The sequence below is a fragment of the Cetorhinus maximus genome, chromosome 15 (genome assembly GCF_964194155.1).
Source record: "Cetorhinus maximus chromosome 15, sCetMax3.hap1.1, whole genome shotgun sequence".
Classification (NCBI taxonomy): domain Eukaryota; kingdom Metazoa; phylum Chordata; class Chondrichthyes; order Lamniformes; family Cetorhinidae; genus Cetorhinus; species Cetorhinus maximus.
The window spans coordinates 6,517,112-6,543,740 of NC_135893.1; the positions used below are offsets into that span (position 1 = coordinate 6,517,112).

Consider the following 26,629-nt stretch of genomic DNA (forward strand, 5'->3'; position numbering starts at 1 on the left):
GCACCTATAGCGCTTTCACACCAGCACCTATAGCGCTCTATCTCACACACACCAGCACCTATAGCGCTCTCACACACACCAGCACCTATAGTGCTCTCACACACACCAGCACGTATAGCGCTCTCACACACACCAGCACCTATAGTGCTCTCGCAGACACCAGCACCTATAGTGCTCTCACACCAGCACCTATAGCGCTCTCACACACACCAGCACCTATAGCACTCTCACACACACCAGCACCTATAGCGCTCTCACACCAGCACCTATAGTGCTCTCAAACACACCAGCACCTATAGCGCTCTCACACCAGCACCTATAGCGCTCTCGGACACACCAGCACCTATAGCGCTCTCGGACACACCAGCACCTATAGCGCTCTCACACCAGCACCTATAGCGCTCTCGCACACACCAGCACCTATAGTGCTCTCAAACACACCAGCACCTATAGCGCTTTTACACCAGCACCTATAGTGCTCTCAAACACACCAGCACCTATAGCGCTCTCATACCAGCACCTATAGCGCTCTCACACACACCAGCACCTATAGCGCTCTCACACACACCAGCACCTATAGCGCTCTCACACACACCAGCACCTATAGCACTCTCACACCAGCACCTATAGCGCTCTCGCACACACCAGCACCTATAGTGCTCTCAAACACACCAGCACCTATAGCGCTTTCACACCAGCACCTATAGCGCTCTATCTCACACACACCAGCACCTATAGCGCTCTCACACACACCAGCACCTATAGTGCTCTCACACACACCAGCACGTATAGCGCTCTCACACACACCAGCACCTATAGTGCTCTCGCAGACACCAGCACCTATAGTGCTCTCACACCAGCACCTATAGCGCTCTCACACACACCAGCACCTATAGCACTCTCGCACACACCAGCACCTATAGCGCTCTCACACCAGCACCTATAGTGCTCTCAAACACACCAGCACCTATAGCGCTCTCACACCAGCACCTATAGCGCTCTCGGACACACCAGCACCTATAGCGCTCTCGGACACACCAGCACCTATAGCGCTCTCACACCAGCACCTATAGCGCTCTCGCACACACCAGCACCTATAGTGCTCTCAAACACACCAGCACCTATAGCGCTTTTACACCAGCACCTATAGCGCTCTATCTCACACACACCAGCACCTATAGCGCTCTCACACACACCAGCACCTATAGTGCTCTCACACACACCAGCACCTATAGCGCACTCACACACACCAGCACCTATAGTGCTCTCACACACACCAGCACCTATAGCGCTCTCACACACACCAGCACCTATAGCGCTCTCACACACACCAGCACCTATAGTGCTCTCACACACACCAGCACCTATAGCGCACTCACACCAGCACATATAGCGCTCTCACACCAGCACCTATAGCGCTCTCACACACACCAGCACCTATAGCGCTCTCACACACACCAGCACCTATAGCGCTCTCACACACACCAGCACCTATAGCACTCTCGCACACACCAGCAGCTATAGTGCTCTCAAACACACCAGCACCTATAGCGCTCTCACACCAGCACCTATAGCGCTCTCGCACACACCAGCACCTATACCGCTCTCACACCAGCACCTATAGCGCTCTCGCACACACCAGCACCTATAGTGCTCTCACACACACCAGCACCTATAGCGCTCTCACACACACCAGCACCTATAGCGCTCTCACACACACCAGCACCTATAGCACACACACACACACCAGCACCTATAGCGCACTCACACCAGCACCTATAGCGCTCGCACACACACCAGCACCTATAGCGCACTCACACACACCAGCACCTATAGCGCTCGCACACACACCAGCACCTATAGCGCTCTCACACACACCAGCACCTATAGCGCTCTCACACACACCAGCACCTATAGCGCACTCACTCACACCAGCACCTATAGCGCTCTCACACACACCAGCACCTATAGCGCACTCACTCACACCAGCACCTATAGTGCTCTCACACACACCAGCACCTATAGCACTCTATCTCACACACACCAGCACCTATAGCACTCTATCTCACACACACCAGCACCTATAGCGCTCTCACACACACCAGCACCTATAGCGCTCTCACACACACCAGCACCTATAGTGCTCTCTCTCACACACACCAGCACCTATAGCGCTCTCACACACACCAGCACCTATAGCGCACTCACACCAGCACCTATAGTGCCCTCACACACACCAGCACCTATAGCGCTCTCACACACACCAGCACCTATAGTGCCCTCACACACACCAGCACCTATAGCGCCCTCACACACACCAGCACCTATAGCGCTCACACACACCAGCACCTACAGCGCTCTCACACACACCAGCACCTATAGCGCTCTCACACACACCAGCACCTATAGCGCTCTCACACACACCAGCACCTATAGCGCTCTCACACACACCAGCACCTATAGCACACACACCAGCACCTATAGCGCTCTCACACCAGCACCTATAGCGCTCTCACACACACCAGCACCTATAGCGCTCTCACACACACCAGCACCTATAGCACTCTCACACCAGCACCTATAGCGCTCTCACACACACATGCACCTATAGCACACACACACACCAGCACCTATAGCGCTCTCTCACACCAGCACCTATAGCGCTCTCACACACACCAGCACCTATAGCGCTCTCACACACACCAGCACCTATAGCGCTCTCACACCAGCACCTATAGCGCTCTCACACCAGCACCTATAGCGCTCTCACACCAGCACCTATAGCGCTCTCACACACACCAGCACCTATAGCGCTCTCACACACACCAGCACCTATAGCGCTCTCACACACACCAGCACCTATAGCGCTCTCACACACACCAGCACCTATAGCGCTCTCACACACACCAGCACCTATAGCGCTTTCACACACACCAGCACCTATAGGGCTCTCACACACACCAGCACCTATAGCGCTCTCACACACACCAGCACCTATAGCGCTCTCACACACACCAGCACCTATAGCGCTCTCACACACACAAACCATCACCTATAGCACACACACACAAACCATCACCTATAGCACACACACATTCACCAGCACCTATAGCACACACACAAGCACCTGTAGTGCACACACACAGACATACACACCAGCACCTATAGCACTCTCACACACACCAGCACCTATAGCGCTCTCACACACACCAGCACCTATAGCGCTCTCACACACACCAGCACCTATAGCGCTCTATCTCACACACCAGCGCCTATAGCGCTCTCACACACACCAGCACCTATAGCGCTCTATCTCACACACCAGCACCTATAGTGCTCTCACACACACCAGCACCTATAGTGCTCTCTCTCACACACACACCGGCACCTATAGCGCTCTCAATAACACCAGCACCTATAGTGCTCTCTCTCACACACAAACCGGCACCTATAGCGCTCTCAATAACACCAGCACCTATAGTGCTCTCTCTCGCGCACACCAACACCTATAGCACTCTTGCACACACTAACACCTATAGGGCTCTCACACAAACCATCACCTATAGCACACACACAAACCATCACCTATAGCACACACACAAACCATCACCTATAGCACACACACATTCACCAGCACCTATAGCACACGCACAAGCACCTGTAGTGCACACACACAGACACACACACCATCACCTATAGCGCACATACACACCAGCATCTATAGCGTGCTCTCACACACGCCAGCACCTATAGCGCTCTCACACACACCAACACCTGTAGCGCTCACACACACGCCAGCACCTGTAGCGCTCACACACACGCCAGCACCTGTAGCGCTCACACACACGCCAGCACCTGTAGCGCTCTCACACACGCCAGCACCTGTAGCGCTCTCACACACGCCAGCACCTGTAGCGCTCTCACACACGCCAGCACCTGTAGCGCTCTCACACACACCAACACCTGTAGCGCTCACACACACGCCAGCACCTGTAGCGCTCACACACGTGCCAGCACCTGTAGCGCTCACACACACGCCAGCACCTGTAGCGCTCACAAACACGCCAGCACCTGTAGCGCTCACACACACGCCAGCACCTGTAGCGCTCACACACACGCCAGCACCTGTAGCACACACACCAGCATCTGTAGCACACACACACACCTATAGAACACACACACACTGACTTGCATTCCAGCACCTGCAGCACTCACACCAGCCCCTCTAGCACCTGTAGTACTCACACACCAGCACCTGTAGCACTTACACTCACACACGCACACCAGCATTCACACACACACACCAGCATTCACAAGAGATACAGATTTTCTGTGTCAATCTATCGAGTTTACTGGGACAGCACAAATTCTGCTCAAACTAAATTTCATTTTTTTTCTCCATAAAAAGTTAATTTTCTTCAAATCAATGAGAGGTTGTTGCTGGAAAAGCCCAAGCATTCAATTTAAAAAGTGACAGGCAGTAATTCTGGGATGGATTTCAAAATGTTATCCTGCTGAGTGGAGTATTACCTTGTTTGCAGCTCTAGATAGGATCCATTTGCAAGGTCAAGGAGGGTGAGAAAGGAGAGAAAAATGTTTTCAGCAAAGATTCAGTGTTGAACCACTGACAAAAAGGTTCCAAATGCTTCACCATTTTTGTCTGTGTTATAACATATTCATCGACTGCTTGGTGTAGTTCCTTTTAGCTGAAAACCTTTTCTTCACTCCCATTCCTGTCTCCTGAAGGGGGCTGACTCATTGTTGGGGGAAGCGACATCACAGGAACCATTCTCTCTCCGTGCTCGCTCATTCAGCCAATGTTCACTTACCAGTCCGAATGTTAATGGGATTCAATTTCTGGAAATATTACAGCCAAGTCCAGTTACGTCCTTAAATGTGATTAGCAAGGGTGCCAACCAACTGCATGGGGGTGGAAGGGTAGTGAAGTTGCCCTTCACAGGGACAATAAAGATAACTTCAGTGACTCTCTTCCCTAGTCCGAGCTGATATAAGTTAACTCAGCATAGACGAGGAGTTGAATGTACAAGATATATTTTACTTTAAGGATAAAGTGTTGACAGCTTTTGGCAAAGAAGGGTTCGCCAGAAGCCAGGCCGAAAAGGAAGATATGGTATCAGGTTTAAAGGGGGTAGCTTCACTGATGGTAATTATAGAATATGCTAAGTCAATTGTCACTAGAACCAATGTTCTTTTCACCTCTTTCAAGACAGAACTACCCAAAGAAAAAAACAAATAACGTTACCTGCGTATGTAAATTTTATAATCAGGAGAACCTGGTCATGTTTAAATTGACTACATTCAGGTACTCTTGTGTGTAAGATTTGTTTCTATCACTGTATTTCTGATTAGCATCTCGAATACTATTAACCACACACAGCACTTACCACGGTCTATTTTTAACTACGAATGTTAGAAAACTACCAGGACTTCTGTGTCATGTATTGGCGCAGCATAGCTTCAAACTGTAAAGTCCCTAAAGCGCAGAGCTCTACCTTGAACTCCAAGTGACTGTGGTCACTACAACGAGATATTTCATGCAATTTTGGCTTGCTTACCACAGTGCAACCTTTTTTGTGTTTTATAAGGTTATTCAAAACTGTGCAATCTAATCTTTCATTCTCCTTTTGCAACCTGATTTGAGATTACCAATCTAAGCAACACATTTGTAGCATTTTAAATACTTGAACTTACAGCTCCGTAATTAATTCAAGAAAAGGTTTCCAATGCAAATTCTACGCAAACTCAACAATACAGGACCCAATTGGTCGAAAACAGGGCTGGGTTGGTTAGCGTCGCTTGACACTGCTAGATTAATATTCATCACTTCACCGCAGAAATCTTTGCTCAATTTGAATATGTCAAATTTATACCATTTAAAACAATAACAGAAATATTGAACAGACATCTACAAGCTGCATAATATGATGCTGAAATTCTAGGGCAAGTAACATTCATCAAAATTTTGACAGCTTTGGAGGGAGAAGACCAGCAGGGACTGATTGAGCTGAATGTCCTGGTTTCAATCTGTAGCTTCCATGTCTTTCTGTGTATAATCCACAAGAGATGCGGATTTCCTTTGTCAATCAATCAAGTTGACTGGGACAGCGCAATGTCTGTTGAAACTAAATCTTGATTTTATTTCACCATAAAAGGTTTATTTCATTCAAATGAATGAAGGGTTGATACTGGAAAAGCCCAAGCATTCAATTAAAAAAAAATGACAGGGCATTAACTCTGGGATGGATTTCAACACTTTTATCCTGCTGAGTGGAGTACATACCTTGTTTGCAGCTCTAGATAAGGTGCATTTGCAAGGTCAATGGGGTAGCCTTATATACTTAATTACACCTAAGTGGGGCTACTCCACGGCTTCAGTTCATGGCGCCAATCAAACACTAGCTTTGCTGCATCATAAGCATATCTTGCTTGCAATTAGATCCGACGTTTGAGCTGTGCTCAATGTTTCAAGGCAATGAGCATGTTAACACATCCCCGTATCAGCCCCTCTTTTGGGACCGCCTGTGTAATTAGGTCAAAAGATCCAGAGTTTACAACAAAAGGAGGAACCTGTAATTAATATGAAACATCTTTCACATGCTTGGGACATTCTAAACTGCTTTACAACCAATGGGTTACTTCAAATTCAGCAGTCCACAAAGAGCAGAATAAATGAGCAGCAGTGTGAATACAGTAGACAATTGAGCTATACTTGTAGCGAGCCACATTACAAGTCTCCCCGCTGTCAACAAAATGACTTGAGCATCTGGGATAACAATAAAATCTGATCCAGTTATGGACCACACATAAAAATAAGCAATCGGGTTACTGATTAGACATTTCACCAAATATAATTTTCCCCTGGTCATTATCACGGTGTGCTATGTTTAGAATCTAATTACACTGGGTAATCAAACTCGCCCCCTATCCATTTAGACAGCTCCAGAGGCAATGGTCAGTCTGGGTTCCTTACCTTTTTAATTGGAAGTGGTGGTGGTTTGGAGTGAGATCGGCTCTTTGTAATTTGTCCCATGCTATTGGACTGCTCCTCTTGGCAGGACTTGATTGTGGAATTATGGACCATTGTCAAATGTGGAGTTAGGTTACCAGACATACAATTACCGATATACTGGAGAAAGAAAAATACAGAGCACATTTGCACTGGTAACTTGTTAAAGTACATCACAGTTAAACATTTTGATGCAGTTTGTCCTTGGAATCATTTCATGAATAAACATAAGGTCACAAATCAAAACAGTGGATAAGCAATCATCTTAAGAGTTGATGTTGTCAGCTTTCATAGCCAACAGTAAGTCAGAGGCTGGGAATCTTGTGGTGAGTAACTCACCTCCTGCCTCCCCAAAGCCTGTCCAACATCTACAAGGCACAAGTCAGGAGTGTGAAGGAATACTCTCCACTTGCCTGGATGAGTGCAGCTCCAACAACACTCGAGAAGCTCGACACCATCCAGAACGAAGCAAACCACTTCATTGGAACCTCATCCACAAACATTCACTCCCTCCACCACCGACACACAGTAGCAGCAGTGTGTACCATCTACAAGATGCACTGCAACAACTTACCAAGGCTCCTTAGGCAGCACCTTCCAAACCCATGACCTCTACCATCTAGAAGGACAAGGGCAGCAGATGCATGGGAACACCACCACCTGGGAATTCCCCTCCAAACCTCCCCCTCCACACCATCCTGACTTGGCAATATATCACTGTGTCACTGGGTCAAAATCCTGGAACTCTCTTCCTAACAGCGCTGTGGGTGTACCTACACCACATGGACTGCAGCGGTTCAAGAAGACAGCTCACCACCACCTTCTCAAGGGCAATTAGGGATGGGCAATAATGCTGGATGCCCAGGATCCATGAACTAAATAACATAAAACAATAAGAAAAAAGAAATTTAAAAAAAACTATTCTTCAGAACAGTTTAACCTAACAGCAGAAGGTCTCCCCTCTCAGCTCCATTCTAATTTCTGGTACCATTTTGCATAATTTTGGTTTACACATTCAAATATTCAAAAAGTTAAAATTCCATTTGCTATATCTGGGGGAGGTACTCTGTTGGCATGTTAAGCAGTTGGAGGGTATAACATATTCATTTTATTTCAATATTTGCTAAAGCAATGGCAAATATCCTCAAATTACAGCTCTCCATCCCTTCCACTGCCCTCCTGTCACAAAAGGGTTTGCAATCTTCATTTTCTGTCTGCTCCCAGACAGGTGGGTTGCGTGATCTGGATCATAGAGACCCTCACAACTGTCACTGATGCTGTTTCAGGATCACTCAGGCATGTCTTAGGCCACCATCCCGAGGTGAATGGCACAATGTGACATTACAAATTAATAGCACCGATTGAAACGGATGAACTGAAGCAAGTTTCTTTCCCTGAAAATCCAACTCATGATCCTCTGGTTGGATTCAATTGTTCGAGCTACTTGGCTGCATAATTGATAAACGCGTGCACACTAACTATAGATATATTTTATGCTATTCCAATCTTACTGTTAAGCTTTAAGACCCAAAATATAGTTTATTTTTACAAACTGCGCAAAAGCAGCTCTAATATTTAAGAACATGTGATCTTAAGAAATAGAAGCAGGAGTAGGCCATTCGGACCTTCAAGCTTACTCTGCATTTCAATAATTTGATTGTGGACTTAACTCCACTTTCCTGTCTGCCTCCCCATAACCCTCAGCTCCCTTGTCAACCAAAAATCTCTCTAACTCAGCCTTGAATTTTTTTCAGTGACCCGGCCTCCACTGCTCTCTGGGGAAGAGAATTCCACAGACTAATGACCCTTTGAGAGAAGCAATCTCCACCTTAAATGGGAGATCCCTTATTCTGAAACTGTGCCCCCCTAGCTCTAGGCTCCCCCAGAAGGGGAAACATCCTCTCTGCGTCTACCCTGTCAAGCCCCCTCAGAATCTTATGTGTTTCAATAAGATCACCTTTTTTTTTTTGCAACTTTAGTAGTCAAATGATAGGAGCCACTCTTCATGAAGTGTCAAGACTGGAGCACCATAAAGCCAAGCACTTCCTCTGATAGCGTTGGGCATTCAGCCTCACTGAGGGCTGAACAAATGCCCAGGACACACTGACAAAAACACCGGCACTGGGAGCGCCAGATCGAAACAAAATAAAATGGACGGTACACAAGATCCAAATGGGGAGAAGAAGGCAGAGCAGCTCACCTTAAACCGACCGAGTGGGTAGTTTCCATAGATATATTCTTCTGTCCCATTCACTTGAAGGGTGTAATCGTCTGGGTCTTCAACTATTTTATGTCGGAAAACTGTCGCTTTTTTCTTCACTGCCAATTTCATTAGAAGCGCAGGAGGCGCTTGAGAGGAAATTTGGAAGCTGAAACTTTCCTGGGGTTAAAATAAAAACCAATAAGCATCAGTTAATAAGCACCAGTTAGCTGGAGCAGACAAAGCAGTTTTCAAACGTTCTTTATCCAGAGAATGGTGAGAATGTGGAACTCGTTACCAGAGAAACTGGTTGAAGTGAATACGATAAATACATTTAAGGGGAAGCTGGAAAATCACAAGTTGGAGAAGGCAAGAGGGTTACGCTGCTATAATTAGATAAGGAAAGATGGGGCGAGGGTTAAGTGGAGTGTTAATGCTGGCATGGGCTGGTTGGGCAGAATGGCCTGTTCCGAGCTGTGCATTTATTTTTATTCATTCATGGGATGTGGACATCCCACATCCTCTGCTGTCAGCTGGGCCAGAATTTAATTTGCATCCTTAATCACCCTCGAGAAGCTGGTGAGCTGCCTTCTTGAGCCGCTGCAGTCCATTTGGTGTAGGTACACCCACAGTGCTGTTAGGGAGGGAGTTCCAGGATTTTGACCCAGCGGCAGTGAAGGAACGGCGATATATTTCCAAGTCAGGATGGTGAGTGGTTTGGAAGGGAACTTGCAGGTGGTGGCGTTCCCTTGCGCCTGCTTCCCTTGTTCTTCTAGGGGTAGAGCTCGTGGGTTTGGAAGGTGTTGTTGAAGGAGCCTTGGTGAGCTACTGCAGTGCATCCTGTAGATGGTACACACTGCTGTCACTGTGTGCTGGTGTTAGAGGGAGTGAATATTAAAGGTCGTGGATGGAATACCAATCAAGTAGGCTTCGTCCTGGATGGTGTTGAGCTTCTTCAGTGATGTGGGAGCTGCACTCATCCAGGCAAGTGGGGAGTATTCCACTCCTGACTTGTGCCTTGTGGATGGGGTCAGACTTTGGGAGGGGTCAGTGGGAGAGTTACTCACTAGGGAATACCTACCTATTGAAAGTATTCACTGTGATGCTCTGAACTCCAGGTCTGTAGAGTGTGAAGCCAGGTCTCAATGGAGTCAGGGGCAGAGGGGTCAGGACAGAGTCTCCCACGGTTTGCATCTGTAACTCATGATTGGTTTTGTTGCCGGTGCATTCTTGGAGGAACAGTGTACGCAGTTCAAGCTGGGCTATGTTTCACATACTGCACTACACCCCAGGCTAGATTCAACTCTGTGTTTGTCCATTACAGGGGCAGAGGAAATTACACACCAAAGCAAGTGATGAGACCTTAATTTAGATCTTTCAAAAACGCCATTGTTTAAAGAAGCCATATTATATAACGTCCCTCCCTTCATCTGTGACAAGTCTGGCTCAGCTCCCCACCCCCGCACATCCCCTCCCTCCCACCTCTTTTGCACAGCTGGTGCTCAGTGAAGTAAAGACTGAGTAAAAAAGCAAGAGAAAAAAATTTCCCTTTGATAGGCGAGAGTGTTGATTCTGACTGTGGTGTGGAACTGCAGTGATTAAAGGATTAAAGCCTCAGTATGTTTTTTCTTCGTTAACTGCTGTTATCCCCAAGACAGTATTCCCACAGTTGGACAGGAGCGTGATTTTTTTTTAATATGAGTCAACCTTCTCCCTATCTTCTGCTTCCTGAAACTGTTGACTCTGCCTGGAATGGCTCCAGAGGCTCCGAACGCCTTCCGGTATCTCTCCCAAGTGACCATTGTGCATGGGGGTCAAGTCAGGGCTGTCAGTGTGAAGCTGCGTTCAAAGGGAGGTCCAGATTCCCAAACGGGGCTGCAACATGATAGCCCTGATTCTGCCATTTTTTTTAACCTATCAGTGTTCAAATTCAGCTCCCTGTCGTGAGAAGCAATTAATTGTTTCATTGACCCCCACCCTGTGATCTCAAAGAACGAGCACCAACTGCTTATTCAACCATAAAGGACCTAGAGCCAAGCCAGTTCTGTTGTTAAGTTTACAATCCCAGGTGCACACTTTTACTACAGAACTCACTGGGTAACCATCGGGAATTATAGCAACATTGAAGTTTGAAGCACTGATGGATGCCAATCAGCCCATCGTGTTTCTAATTGGCGTCTTACCATATTAAGGAGAAAAAGGAGGAACTTGCATTTACATAGCACCCCTCACACCCTCAGAATGTCCCAAAGTGTTTTCCAGCCAGTAAAGCAGTTTTGAAGGGCAAAGTAAGGGGTGTAGTAAAGTAAGGAATGTGGCAACCAATGTGCACCAAGGCAGGGCAGCACAAACACAATGTTATAATGTCCAGATAGTTTGTTTCAGTGATGCCGCTCGAGGGATAAATATTGGGTCAGGACACTGGGGATAATTGCACTGCTTCAGTTTAAACATGGCAGATCTTCCTGTGGAACCTTTCGCCTCCACTCAAGAGAGCAGCCAGGGCCTCTGCTTAATGTCTCATCTAGAAAATAGCATCTCCAACAGCGCAGTACTCCCTCAGTGCTACACTGGAGGGAGTATCAGCCTAGAGTTTGTAATCGTGGGCAGGATCTTCCGGTCGGCGAGTGGGGGCGGGGCCCGCTCACCGATGCCTAAAATGATGCGGGATGGCGTCGGGTGGAACTCCCGACCTCACCCGGCGTCATTTCCATTTTCAGGGCAGTCGGATCAGCTGTGCGTCCGCCGACCTGTCAACGGCCTATTGAGACCACTGAAAAACTAATTAAAATCACTAATGGCCCTGCCCGTCCAACCTTAAGGCTGGCGGGCAGGCCGGGAGCCCTGGCAGGCTTCAGAAAAAGGCATGAAAACCTCATCCAAGGGCGGGATGAGGTTTTATGCGGGTGTTTAAATTTTTAATAAAGGTTTCAGTTAAAGTTATGGACATGTCCCAACTCATGTGACAGAGTCACATGAGGGAACACGTCAGGGAAATTTTTCTATAATTTTTATTGCTAATTTTAATTCGGAGCCAATCTCCCTGAGGCCGCACTTAGCCTCAGGGAGATCTGTGCGTTCTTCGGTGCGCATGCGCGAAAGAGCGCACTCCCGGCTGAGGGAATCCCCTCCCCCGCCCGCACAGGGAGCGCATAGCACTTCCTCGCGGACATCACGCTGGACAGGCCTTAATTGGCCCACCCACGTAAAATGGCGGCGTTTCTGTTCTTACTCCAGGTTTCCAGCATCTACAGTATTTTGCTTTTGGATGTATGTTTTGCTTTGGATAAAATGGCTTCCTTGGTGTTAAGAATCATTTAGTTAGCCCGCAGCTGCTGTCAGTGTTGCTTTCTTCCTAAAGTCTTATTATAGTTGCTGTGTTTGCTTCAAACAGCCACTAATCACTTGTCTAGGCCAGAATTTACTGAGGCACGATGTTATGATGTTCACAATTCTTAAAGATTGGGGTTTGACCTTTTGCAGTTATTTCCATGCGGACTAGGAGAACAAGTAAGGAAGCATTGTCTACTCACTTCAGTGTACTGGAATTTCACATTTATGACAATATTTCGGTTACTCTGCTTCCTGGTAATGCTGTTATCTGACACTTCTGGGATTGGCTCCAGATCCCTGGGAAAGCTGTATTCCATCCATTGTGACCATGATAGGTGTTGCCTCTCTTCCGCTTTCTCCTCACAAAACTGGCGCATACTCGCACGGAACTCATTCACCTCAGAGTCGTGCACACTGTCAAACTCATGAAGGCCTAAAACGAAGAGCACATTGTTCCTCTCAAATCATTTTCCTTCAATGCTGCACAAAACCGAAAAGTGTTGCCCGATCTATCGCTCAAAGGTGTGATGGAGAGCCTTTTATTTGTGCGTTATGTGTGTATGTATCATATTATAAATACACACACACACCCACCTCTAATTTACATTCTTTTTCCTTTGAACTACATTCTCACCTTGAAAATAACTTAATAGAAGACTGAATAAACAAAATGCAAGGATGTCCCTCCCACCATTTGCCCTTCCCTCTTGTCCCAGTTAACACAGGATTTCCCAAGAGTAGGAAAACACCATGAAGTGGTGAATGGCAAAACCATGTGTGACATGGAGCCACCTTTAACCCTGCAATCTGGACAAGGCAAAAAAATTCTACGGCTAACTCTCCTACCACTTTTTTTCAAATTTTTCTTGCCATCCCACGAATAGCTCAACAGATAGTTGACGAAAGATGCGAAGGGGAGGCGTATTGTTTATGGGCTTCCCTCACACAGCTGAGCAGCTCTCAGCACTTAATCATGTTTAAGATCCTCTTAATTGTTGCTGCAAATGCGTAGTGTGGAACAACAGGGGAGTTCAAACCAACTCTCATTAGACTTTCCATGAACTCAGTTCATGTCAGCAAACTGTAACTGGCTACAGTAGTGTAGTGATCGTGTCAATGGACTAAGTAATCCAAAGGCCTAAACAAATAATCCGAAGAATTGGAGTTCAAACCCCATCGTGGTAGGTGCGACAATTTGAGTCGTTTAAAGATATTGGGGAAATATAAAAAAAAATAGGCTGTAAAAGTCCAATTGGGTCATTAATGTCCTTTGGAGAAGGAAACATGCCACCCTTATCTGTTTTAACACATTTGATCCTTAGCTGCTCTTCTGAAGTGGTCTATCAACCCACTTAGTTGTATCAATTCTTGGTTCAAGCAGGAGGCTCAACACCATCCACTCAGGGCAACAAAGAGTGGACAATAAATGCCAGCTTTGCTCGTGATGCCCACATCCCATCCAGGTGGTGCAGTGGTAATGTCGCTAGACTAGTGATCTAGAGGCCCAGGCTTATTCTTTGGGGACATGGGTTCAAATCCCACCATGGCAGCCAGTGCCATTTAAGTTCAATTTATAAATCTGGAATTGAAAGCCAGTCTCAGCAAATGGTGATTCATCGATTGTCGTAAAAACCCATCTGGCTCACCAATGCCCTTTAGGGGAGGGAAATCTCCTGTCCTTACCCGGTCTGGCCTACATGTGGCCCCAGACCCAAAGCAATGTGGCTGACTCTTAACTGCCCCTCTGAAATAGCCACTCAGTTCAAGGGCAATTAGGGACGGGCAACAAATGCTGGCCTTGTCATTGATGCCTGCGCTCCATGAAAGAATAAAGAAAAGAATTCATGAGAATAAATTTAAAAAGGCAGATTCATTAACTGTCATTTCTCTCGCGCTCTACCACTGTTCAAGAAAGATTTTCCTGTTGAAACCTTCTCCACATTGGAATAATGAGAAATAAAATCAGGAAAATGCTGCAAGTATCCAATGGGAGTTAAAGTTTCCACTTTGGGCACAATCAGTGATTTCAGTGAAAATTGTGCCCAAAATTGCACCTGTCTTGCAAAGTGTTTTTTTCTTCCCCCCCCACCCCCCGACAAGTTTCTGCTCAAACTCATTTGCATAACACCACCATGAACCAGCACAGTGCTTTAAAACCTAGCTTTTAAAAAAAATGTTGTTCTAAAATATATTCCTTGATAAATCTAAGAGCGCTAACATTGTAAAGTTTGATTAATACATCTGCAAATGGGTTTGTCACGAAAAAAAATAAGCATGTTAATATCACAATGCCAACCTGTGTGTAGCCCAATTTTAAGTTACTGAAAATGACTTCTACAAATAAATACTAAAAGCTATTTTCTAGTTAAATTAGAGCATGGTCGTGTGTTCCTCAGCAAATTTTAAAAATCATCAAAAAACCAGTTGTAAGGTGCTAGTCGTAGTTTGGCGGGTCTTATTAAGGTATTCATAGTCTTGGGTAGTTCAACAGTAAGTGTTCATTAGCTACTAAAAACTATACACATAGGTACAGTAAAGGGTCTAAGCTAGGAGCTGTCTCCGTGCTTGCTTCTACACATGGCTCTGTCCAGCACTACAGTGAACCCCAGGTGCAGGTCACATGTTCTCTTACATCACTGTGTGGCGATAGTACACTCAGTCCCACATTAACCCTTTGTGCGCCAGACCATTACGTGACAAAACTTTTCAAGATGCTTCTATTAGTGTCCTTGCACCCGGGTTAATTTTTGGAAGCCTGCAAATGAGCACAATTAGCGAAAACTCCCTTTGGTGATTAATTCACCCCTGGGTGTGTTATCAGTTTTGTAGGTGGGGCCTGACTTGAGTGGGACGGTTTTCAAAGCTGGGCAAAAGATTGTGGAACCTTGAGTTGCTCTGAAGCCAATTTGCGCTTAAAATACTCTGAACACCTGTGCAAGTTAAAAAGTAAACAAAAAAATTTGCACTTATATAGCACCTTTCACAACCACTGGACGTCTCAAAGCGCTTTACAGCCAATGGAGTACTTTTTGAAGTGTACTCACTGTTGTAATGTAGGAAATGTAGCAGCCAATTTGCACACAGCAAGCTCCCACAAACAGCAATGTGATAATGACCACATAATCCGTTTTTTTGCGAGTTTGGTTCAGGGATAAATATTGGCCAGGCCACTGAAAACTATTCCGCTGCTCTTTTTTGATAGAACGCTGTGGGATCTTGTAACGGCACCTGAGAGGGTTGACGGGGCCTCGATCGATCTGAAAGGAGGCATCTAAACAACATAGCATTCTCTCAGGTCCTAGAGCGGGACTTGAACTTAACAATGTTCAGGCTCACAGGGCAAGAGTGGCACCAACTGAGCCACAGCTGACACAATCATCGGGGGAAATATGTCCAAAAAAGCAGCACAACCAAGCGGAAAATCCAGGCTACAGTTCGTCAGTTAGTGAATATAATCGGAAGGACCAGCGCTTCTATGTTGATTTCAGATTTCCAGCTTAAAAATAAAACTGGCAAATAAAAGCTACTTTAAAGTGCTATTATTTCTAAGAGTTCAAATATATACTTCTTAGTTCACTAGATCCTTATAATGTTTTAAATGTCCTATTGTTTCTTAATGATCGCAATTGAAAAATAAACACGTATAGTATTTGGAATTCTGTATTACTCATTCGGAACCAGCACCAGGGACTCCTCCACACTTCTCATCAATCCCTCTGAATTCTTTACCCTATATTCAGCCTTTGCAGCCAAGTGAAGATTAAAATGTTCATACATCGAGTGACCTCAACTCCGCCAGAGTCCCAATGCATCTCTGAATTCTTAGGTCAATATTGTTTTTTTAATGTGTTAAAGAACTGGAATGTTTTTTTTGGGCTATCCCTCTCTCTCTCTCTCAATGTCAACAGGTCCCAAAAAGCTGCTCTCTGTGTCTGGAACACCACCCTTTCCAGCAACAGGCAAATCACGACCATGCTCCTTACACAATGTGTACTTTTCTCAGCCACGTGGAGAGTTCCTCAAGTCTTAATTGGCTGCACATTCCAGTTGACATGTCACCAATGAACATTCCTGTCGGTTTTTGTGTTGCAATAGGCAACAGGGAGCTGAACTAACAACCCCCTTTCCCAGAAAAGCTGAATCACAGCCACAATCCCTCCAGTACAACGGATTACATTACCAATGGCCCGGGGTCATCTGATTAAAGGTTCGCACCCACAGGGAAAAAAAAAATCGTAAATCTATTCACATCCTATTGACAAACTTGTGAATACTTAATATTTTCCGAACACGGTTCTCCCTGATTATTGAGAATGTGGGAAGGAGAGGGGCACATGTGGATCAATTCTTCAATTCTCCATTTGGATTACAGGTTGCAGTTGACCAAGTGTCGTCTTAAACAGAGTGCAGGCTCCCAGAAACGGCCGATTATCAGTAGTATCAGGCATCTTGTGAAAATAGGTTTTTCACAGTAAACCCAAGTGAAATAAAGTCATTTAGCGGGAAAACTGTTGTCAGGGATGTAGCAGGATTGGGTGTAATATCTTTTCTCCTTGGGGTGCAGACAATGCTGCATTTATTGCCCATTCTTAACTGGGCTGAGAAGGCACAGCTGGACCTGTATCCCTGAACCGCTGCAGTTGTGGTGATGCTGCTCCCATAACGGGAATGACATTTCCATCATGATAATGAGTTGCATCATTGCACTTCATGTTTAGGAAACGAAATGTCAGCCACACATGAAGACACTGCCCCTTTTCAGGTAAAATTCTGCTCAGCTTTTGCCTGCTATAGGGGCAAAGGAATGTCCTGGAGGAGAAAAGACGACATTTTTTCCCCCAGTCTATATACTTAACAGATCATAAAACCATAAGAAATAGGGTTAGGATTAGGCCATTCAGCCCATTAAGCCTGCTCCGCCATTCAGTAAAATCATGACTGATCTAATTGTGGTCTTAACTCCAATTTCCTGTCTGTCCCCCATAACCCCCTGGTTCCCTTGACAATCAGAAATCTGTCTAATTTATATTGAATATATTCAATGACCCAGCCTGCACTGCTCAGTGTGGAAGAGGATTCCAAAGGTTAACCAACCTCCGAGAAAAGAAATTCCTCCTCATCTCCGTCTTAAACGGACACAAAACCTACAGGAATGTTCATTGGTAACATGCCAACTGGAATGTGCAGCCAATTAAGACTTGAGGAATTCTCCACATGGTTGAGAAAAGCACATTGTGTAAGGAGCATAATACCGTTGTGATTTGTGGGAAAGGGAGATGTTCCAGACATGAAGCAGCTTTTTGGAACTTGTTGACATTGAGAGGTGGGGAAAGCCCAAAAAAAACAAATCCAGTGAAGTTCTTAGTACATTAAAAAAAATTTGACGTAAGTAGTCAGAGATGATTTTGAAACTGTGTCCCCTAGTTCTAGATTCCCCCACAAGAGGAAACATCCTCCCAGCATCCACCCTGTCGAATCTCATATGTTTCAATAAGATCACCTCTCCTTCTTCCAAACTCCAATGGGGATAGGCCCAACCTGCTCATTCTTCCCTCATACGACAACCCCTTCACCCCAGGAACACCTATGTCAACAATAACGCGATACTGGTCACACTCGCTAAATATTCAGGGGCTCATAAAGTGCTGCTCAGGATGTATAGACACATAAACAACACTTGATGTAATATGTGCATGGCTGTCCACATTCACAAATGGCTCAAGATTTGGGGGAAGCCAAAGCATGATGCACAAATGGCCAGTCTCCCCGATGATGCACTGTGGTCGAATGATGCCACCAGGAAGATATGAGCAGCTCCGATACGTATGATCAGCTTGAGATGGCATGACTTGCCTTGGATTTTGGGTAGTGTTGGGTATTGTTATAAGTGACAACATAGCCAATATGGACCACATTCATGGTTCGATTTATCATGTTGCACCTAATTTCTCTGTGAATATTATTTCATAAAAGGATCTTAAAGGGGTGTTGCTTTCCTCAAAAATGTCTCTGGAAATTTTAATTCCTGGACCACAGAGTTGAAGGTCGACCCACGCCGGTCGTTGGAAAATCACAGAAATTTGCTGCAGGTCAAACTCGGTCAAGGTTTTTGTGTTTTAAAGGAAGAGTTTAAGTGAAGCACACTCCAGTACCATACAAGGCTATTTAACTGAACAATTCTGCAAAATGGTTTGCCAGGCAATAAGAAATTCTGTCTCCCGCCAACCTAGTGAGTTCTAACAACATCAGCTGGGCTGTAATCACTGCTGCAGAGTGACTCCTTCAGAAGGAACTTCCTAGATTGTCTACTGAGTAAGGACACTCTGGTACTGAGCTGGACAAACCAGAAGATCTCAGCATTCAATCTGAGTTATTTCCTGAACTAATTTCAGTTGGAACACTAGAGTTACCATCAGCATGTCCAGGCTAGAGATGGGGAACTTTATCTTGTTTGCTATTCCCTGTTGGCAAGTGATTAGACGACGGGTGAAAAAGGTGATCAAGTTCCTTGCAGTACACACCACACACCGATAGTCTGCTGATGATTACGGTTATACAGGCGAGTGCGAGAAGTACCCACTTTGGTGATGTACAACTGGTAGTCGCGCAGGCAGTAGGTTCTGACTGTGGGAGTGAAGCCCATCAAAAACTAACACCATCAGGAGAAAAGATTGGCAATGAATGAAAGCTCTAAGTGGTCTTTTTTTTTGTGTAGAATAGAATGAGCGAGAAAGCTCCACATTTGTTGACATTTTTAAGTAGAGTCGCTGCAGATTTCCTGAAGCCTTGTAGCTAGCGCTGAATCACAAACACTGAGTGAATAAAAAGCATTTTCCTCCTTTGTGGGTCTTACCTTTTCCAATCAGAAGGCTGATCTGTGAATTAATGAGTTTTTCTGCTCGGTCCCCTTCTCTTGCGACAAGTTTCAAGATAGGAAGGAATGGCCGCACGTCACAGAGACGCCTGTGTTCATCTTCCAACTCCTCCTGTTCAGCTGTGTGGTTGATGCAGGTGAAGACATAGGCATCTGGTTCATTTAAAGTGTGGAAAAGAGGTTGATGTTGGGCCTGCTGCCAAAGCAACTATAAAAGGAGGAGATGATACCCGTTATTTCAGTGAAGGTCTTTTAAGGGAAGACAAGGTTTCGTTAGCGCACTCTTCCTGAAAACTCTCACCTCTGTACAGTTAAAATTTGGGCTGGAAGGATAAAGCTTACCATCCTTACCCAACACTGCCACGATCCAAATTTCACTCTTGATTTTTTTTTTATTCCTTCATGGGATGTGGGTGTCGCTGGCTGAGCCAGCATCTATTGCCCATCCCGAATTGCCCTTGCACACAGAGTCAACCACCTTGCTGTGGGTCTGGAGTCACATGTAGGCCAGACCAGGTAAGGACGGCAGATTTCCTTCCCTAAAGGACACTAGTGAACCAGATGGGTTTTTTTAGAACATTCGACAGTGGTTTCATGGTTATCATTAGATTTTTTTATTGAACTCAAATTCCACCATCTGCTGTGGTGGGATTCGAACCTGAGTTCCCAGAGCATTACCCTGGGTCTCTGGGTTACTAGTCCAGCGACAATATGCCACTGCCTCTTAAGGAGCATGGACTTGCAGTTCGCACTCACATTTGCAGCTGCTTGCTCCTGTTTCTTTTCTTAATCTCCATAAATTTATTCAGTGTCTGTTTGTGGGTCAACTTATTAAACAAGGTAAAAATCAGGCAGTCAGAGGGCCAGTTAGCAGTGGATAAAGATTTAAGATGATTGGCAAAAATAACCAGGGACAATGAGGAGAATCGTTTTATTTAAACACAGTGAGGTTTTCTGATCTGGAATGTACTAACACTAAGAGTGATGGAAGCGGACTCAGTGGTAACTTCCAAAAGGGAATTGGATATATACTTGAAAGGGAAACAGTGTGTGGGGATAGAGCACAGTGAGATGAATGGGATAGCTCTTTCAAAGAACAGGCATAAGCACGAGGGGCCAAATGGCCACCTTCTGTGCTGTCGGATTCTATGATTTTCCTGGTTCCTTTCCAAGCTATGGGTGGAGTGCTAGAGAATAGGTTGCCTGCTAAGGAGGCCGCCCCACAGGACCCACTGGATCGCACCTCACTCCTGTCGTTGCTGCCCCCATTCCTCACAGAACGCCGAGTGACAGCAGTGGAAGTGGCAATGCCCCATAGAAGGTCATATTATCTCGAACTTCAGCCTGCTACACCGGAGAGCACTGCTCCCAATTGGAGAGCGGGGCTGAGCACTTTGTGTGTCATCCACTGGATTTGTGTGGCTTTATTCCGTGATGAATATTTCAAAAATGCACAATTTTCAACCAAGTTTGAGAGAAGTAAAAGGAGAACATCTTATCACTTCCTGAAGGAAAACCACAATTGCTGTCAGTGCACACAACCAGGGACAGCTTTCTCCAACAATAATGAATATATTCAGGTTTACAGACAAGAATTAATACCAAAAGAAAGTGCATAAACATTAAAGTCACAATCTGATTACAATAGTCTGAAGCTTCGATAGAAGCGTGAAAGGATAGCAGTTTCTTCCTAGGGTCTCGGAGTCTCTTAACCCCTTTCAGGACCATTAGCTTAAGTAAATTAATGCATTCTCTTTCTGAAAGAACAGCACAATGTTCTGTTCCATTTACAGACACAGTGTGTGCAATCCTTGCTCAAAACGTTGGACGGGAACTTCCGCACAAGTCATTTACTGTCAGTAATGAAGCAACATCTGTGAAATATTGAGATTACTGGCAAGAAGTTATTAAGCAAAGATGCCCCGTTCTGCAAAACTGCAGCCAAACAGCTTCCCACTGTAGAATCTTACAGCTCAGGTGGAGGCCATTCGGCCCGTAGTGCCTGTGCTTGCTCTTTGAAAGAGTTATCCGATTAGTCTCTTTCCCCATGTCCCTTTAAATTGCAGAGGCAAACACTGCTTCAGAAAACCATGGGCTACAATGACTTCGGTAAAAGGTATTCCTCGCACGGATATCCGAACTGTCCCATTCCGCTGCTCTTTCCCTCTAACCCGACAATTTATTTTCTTTCCAACTATTTATCCAATTCCTTACTGAAAGCCACTACACCGGCATTGAATCCGCTTCCACTGCCCATCATGACAACTCGCTTTGTAGAAGGAATCAGCTCAGCTGCATCAGCCAGTATAGTCTAGGCTAAGGCTCAGTTATTATTAGAACAGGAAAGTCTTAAGTGCTTAATAATTTGACATTATCTACCGAGTCACAGTAACTTTTACTGACAGCATTCTCAGTATGAGGGCTTTTAATATTACACGCTGATCACTCATGACGTAGCTCATAGCAAATCAGGTGTCTCTGCAAGAACTGTAGAAGTCTATCCTGTACTGTACATCTGAGGTTAAGGTGCTCATTCAGTTCATCTTTTTAAGATCACAGCTTCAGGTCAGCAGCACATAATAGGTCAACGATGGGTTAGGCAAACGTTGAGGTTTAAGAGAGACTATTGATAGAGATTAACAGGTCTATCCCTTGTTTACTTATTTAGGCTTTCTGTCCCAGTTGATTTGGTGAATTATACAAAATGCAATACTTGCATCACCAAGGTTCACAGGCAGTTCAACACAGAGTAATGTGAAGCGCTAAGATTTGGGGAAAGGAAGCGAGAAAGGAGATAGATCCTAAAAGATAGAATTCTCTCGACAAGCGTAGAGAAACAGAAAGGTTTAGTGATGCTGATAAATCGATTACATAAAGGTGGTAACACTGGTTCAAAAAGAGGCTAAAACAATAATGGGATTTTGGAAGGTTTTTTTTTTAAAAAGACACACTGAATACAGAAGCAAAGGAAAGATGTTGAATTTGTATAAGATCCTGGTTAGCTCATGGTTTTGTGGGCAGTTTTGGGCACCCTATCACAGGGAGGTTCTTGGAGTCAGAATAGATTACAGGCAAGATCCTCTACAACACTGTGATTAAGACATGAAAATTATGATAAAAAAACACTTGAAATATTGGTGGTTTTCCAATGAACATTAAAGGAGGGAACTTAATAGAGAGGCTATTGAAAATTCAGAAGATAGACAGGGAAAGATTCTTTTGAAAGGCTAACAAACTAGTAACAAAGGGGACACAAACTCACGATCAACACTGGAATGATGAAGGGAAAAAGAAAGGTGTTATCACCTCAGGGATTATTAGAGGATAGGCTGCCTTCCCAAAAATGACAACAATAATGTACTTTAAAAGGGGATTTGAAGATCACAAGAAAGAATTGCGTTAGTAAGAAAGCAACCGAGTTTTCTTTTTCGAAACACAAATGCCTAACTCTTGGGTATTTTAAGACACCACGTTCTCATGACAAACAACATTTTATTCATTTACCTTCTTGATGTATTTGATTGTAGAACTGCGCGGCACAAAGAAGTTCAAGTAAATCCCCGTGGGTAACAGGAATTCAACCTCCACATCTGGATTCTCATCCTCAGACCAGAAGTCCTGATGGTAATGTATTCCTGGAGGCATTATGGCCAATTTTCAGCTGCAATTTCCCCTGCAACACAAAAATAAAATGGATTTTGAAAAGAAAGGCAGAATGTTGCTCCTCCATAGAGAGCCCTCAGTGTCAGTCTGAAAAATGATTCAAGCTGCATCGGCTGAGGACACATCCAATAAGTTTATGGACTTCAGATCCAGATTTGGGAGATTATTTGGATCCAGAAACCAAAAAGAGAGGGAGAAGCAAGGCTAAATTTCCCAGGAACATCACAGAAAAAAAATCACATTCTCAGTCTTGGATGAGTTGTCAGAGGGACGAGAAAATCTGCAGTGTGCCTGGTGGTCTGGAAGAAGTAGGGGGAGCAAGTGAAGGTTAGTATAAAAGCAGCTTGTGACTTCTAATTGACAGCCTGTTCAACAGAAGGTTGATGCAGATGTGCAAACAGCACTCACATCACTGTTTGAGTGCATTAGAAGTGCGGTGATGCTTCACCAATTAGAATTTCTGTTCTTTTCATGTCCCTCTTTAAAGCACACACCATGACTTGGTCTCCTTTAAATCTCAATGGAGAAGATTTTCGGTGATCAAGTTTACCAGGCAGACTGTACATAATACATATATATTTATTTCCCCCTGTCAAGGGAAAGTAAGCACATTCTTTAATTAAGAGTAAAGATGCAAAACAGTTTTGCTCTCAGGATTATGTGGCGCGATTGTATTTTTCCCCAACTGAATGATTTACAGAAGAGCGACTAGTTGCGATTTGACATTCAGGAATGAAAACAAAGCATTTGTATAGGTAGGTTTCCCCCAAGAACCTCACGCTTGCCCCCCCCTCCCCCAACACCTCTCCACAGCCCAGGTGTTAGCTTGGGGTGAACCAGGAGGGAAGAGAAATCGGACAGACATCAAGAGGTGGCAAAGTTACGTTTTTCTGCCTCTGTAACTCAACCGCTTTGTCCATTTAACAGTCAATTCACAGATTCCAACATTTGAACAAACGAACTGAATCCTAGAATCAGACAGCAGGGCAGAGAAGTAGGCCATTCACCCAGTTCATCTGTATCAGCTCTTTGAGAGAGTTATCCAGTCAGTCCCTCACCGCTGCTCTTTCCCCACCATCCTACAATTCTTTTTCCCCCATTTTGCAGTAAAAATCCAATTCCTTTTTAAGTAACCATTGAATCCTCTTTCAGCACCCTTTAAGGCAGTACATTCCAGATCACAACAACTCGTCTAGCCAAATACCTTAAATCTTTGTTCACCATGTGCCAGTTCCTCATTACTCTGATCCAACAGAAGCCATCATCAAAGCCGCAATAAATAGCAGAATAACACGCTATGCGTGGTGTGGAAGTTTACTCTGCAGCACTTGAGCACAACAACCACAAACAAGTCACTTGCAGGAATACAACATACACACGCAAAAAGAAGTATGAGAACACAAGGTCAGCAGAGATACTGGATTGCACGTACACACTAGTACATTGCCCACGGTGTCAATACCAGGCTATGGATGTCAGGCTGTTCAGGGTTGATGTCAGGATGCACTCTTGCTCCACCCCACCCCAAAAAACTCCACCTATTGAAAATTTTAAGCTGGAGATTGACAGACATTTTGTTAGGTTAAGGGTATCAAGGGACATGGAACCAAGGTGGGTAGATGGTGTTAAGAGACAGATCAGCCATGACCTAATGAATGGTGGAACACGATCGAGGGGCTGAATTTTCTTCTCCTGTTCCTACTGTGTATTTTCCTTTAAAAGGCAGGGGAGGCACTGGGGACGCATGGGGCTGCAATGGGAAAGGATAGAATCATTGAACCTTACAGGACAGGAGGTAGCCATTTGGTCCATCACACCTTTGCTGGCTCCTTGATAGAGCTGTCCAATTCAGTCCTACATCGTAGCTCATTCCCCAAAAGTCTGCCAATTAGTCCTCTTCAAGTACATGTCCAATTGCCTTTTAAAAGTTCCTAGACAATCTGATTCCACTACCCTGTCAATTCCAGATTATAACAAAACCCTTTGAGTGAAGTTAGCCCTCATTTCCCCTCAACATCTTTTGTCAATTCTTTTAAATCAGGTAGCCCAGTCACTCAATCTATCAGAACCTCTCAGAATTCCAGGGCCATGCACCGCTTAACTGGGAAGGGATCAGCGTTGGAGCAGAAAGTCGGGGGAGGAGTGCAAGATAGGAGGCTGAGGTAGAGCAGTCAGAGGGAGGAGTGAAAGAGTGAATGGAGGTGGGGGTAGGGTGAGCGTGGGCCTGAGGGAGGTGTAGAACCGGGCACAGGTTCCTTTAGTTTTGTAGAGGATTGTGCAGGCTGGGTGGCCAGATACGGGCATGCTGTAAAAGGAAATTGCAGGTTTGTCTGTGTGTGATTTCATTCATCTTATTCCTAAGAGCAGATGATGATTTCTTCACTTATGAATGACTTGCAAGTTGAACTGGAACACGCTGCCCGAACAGGTGCTGGAAGCAGATTCAACGGCAACTTTCAAAAGGGAAGCTCGAGTGTCACAGCTCACTGAACCTTAGAGGTTGTTTTGTTGAAACATTATTGCACAGAAGTAGCTTTCGGAGGGGAAAGAAAGCAGAAAATAGCCAATTAGGAAGGAAAAACACACAAAAATCAATGAGGAAGAAGACAGCTTAAGAAACAAAGAAGAAAACAGAGATGTTCATGACAGATGCAAAACTGCATGATGAACAATAACGAAATCAAATAATTATTTGGTAGTACAGAACTTGAGCAATGCCGAAAAAAAGAGACATGTCGAAGCTTTTCATCTTGCACTCATCAGGACACTTCGCAAGAATATCAATATAAGGGGAAAACATCAATTTATATCATATGTGAAAAGAATGCTGATTGGTTGGCAAGTGGACTCTGACTGGTAGAGGCGTTGCCATGGAGAATGCACCAGTGATGGTGACTGACAGTTAACTGCCAAGCTGCCTGGTTCAAATTTAAAAAAGAATTCTTGGCAGTTAACTGTCAGTCACCATCATTGGTGCATTTTCCATGTCAATGCCTCTACCAATCAGAGTCCACTTGCCAACCAATCAGCACTCTCTTCACATACAGTATAAATTGTTGTTTTCCCCTTATATTGGTATTCTTGTGAAGTGTCCTGATGAGTGCATGACGAAAAGCTTCGACATGTCTCTTTTTTCAGCAGTACTCAAATCATGAAATCAAATATATACATTACAGCTTTCACACTTAAGCTAGCAATACATTAGATGTTGCCCCTGTTTCTTCCTTGAATTGCAAATCAAGCTATTTAAAGACTGTGACCAGCAGCTAATGAGGAAATGAGCTATACCCAATTTATGTTAGCATATTTTTTGAATGATTCTCAGTTCCTTTGGCTTATTATTTACACCAGTGAATGACTTGTGATGTTACTATGAGTGAGGTTCGGGTGATAGGGATCAAGGTTGTGATCTGCAGCAAGCAAGTATCAGAGGAAGGTCTCAGTTGAGTCAAACTGAGAAGGGGGCAATCATACCCATGATTGCCAGGAAGCTGCTGCTAAAAGAGGCATCAGACCAAGTGTGGGCTCATTC

The 26,629-nt window shown here is 44.9% G+C and overlaps 1 protein-coding gene across 6 annotated transcripts in view; it reads right to left on the minus strand.

Annotated features, from left to right (window-relative positions):
• The window catches only part of pik3cd (phosphatidylinositol-4,5-bisphosphate 3-kinase, catalytic subunit delta), a 200,783-nt gene that overhangs the window by 70,748 nt on the left and 103,406 nt on the right, over positions 1-26,629 (minus strand). For all 6 annotated transcript variants that reach the window (XM_078557815.1, XM_078557818.1, XM_078557813.1 and 3 more), the window contains 5 exons: positions 22,939-23,107; positions 19,414-19,642; positions 12,761-12,993; positions 9,228-9,407; positions 6,992-7,147 (listed from right to left, as the gene is read on the minus strand). In XM_078557815.1, coding sequence (XP_078413941.1) covers positions 6,992-7,147; positions 9,228-9,407; positions 12,761-12,993; positions 19,414-19,642; positions 22,939-23,079 — 939 coding nt within the window. In that variant the 5' untranslated portion in view covers positions 23,080-23,107. The remainder of the gene's footprint in view (positions 1-6,991; positions 7,148-9,227; positions 9,408-12,760; positions 12,994-19,413; positions 19,643-22,938; positions 23,108-26,629) is intronic.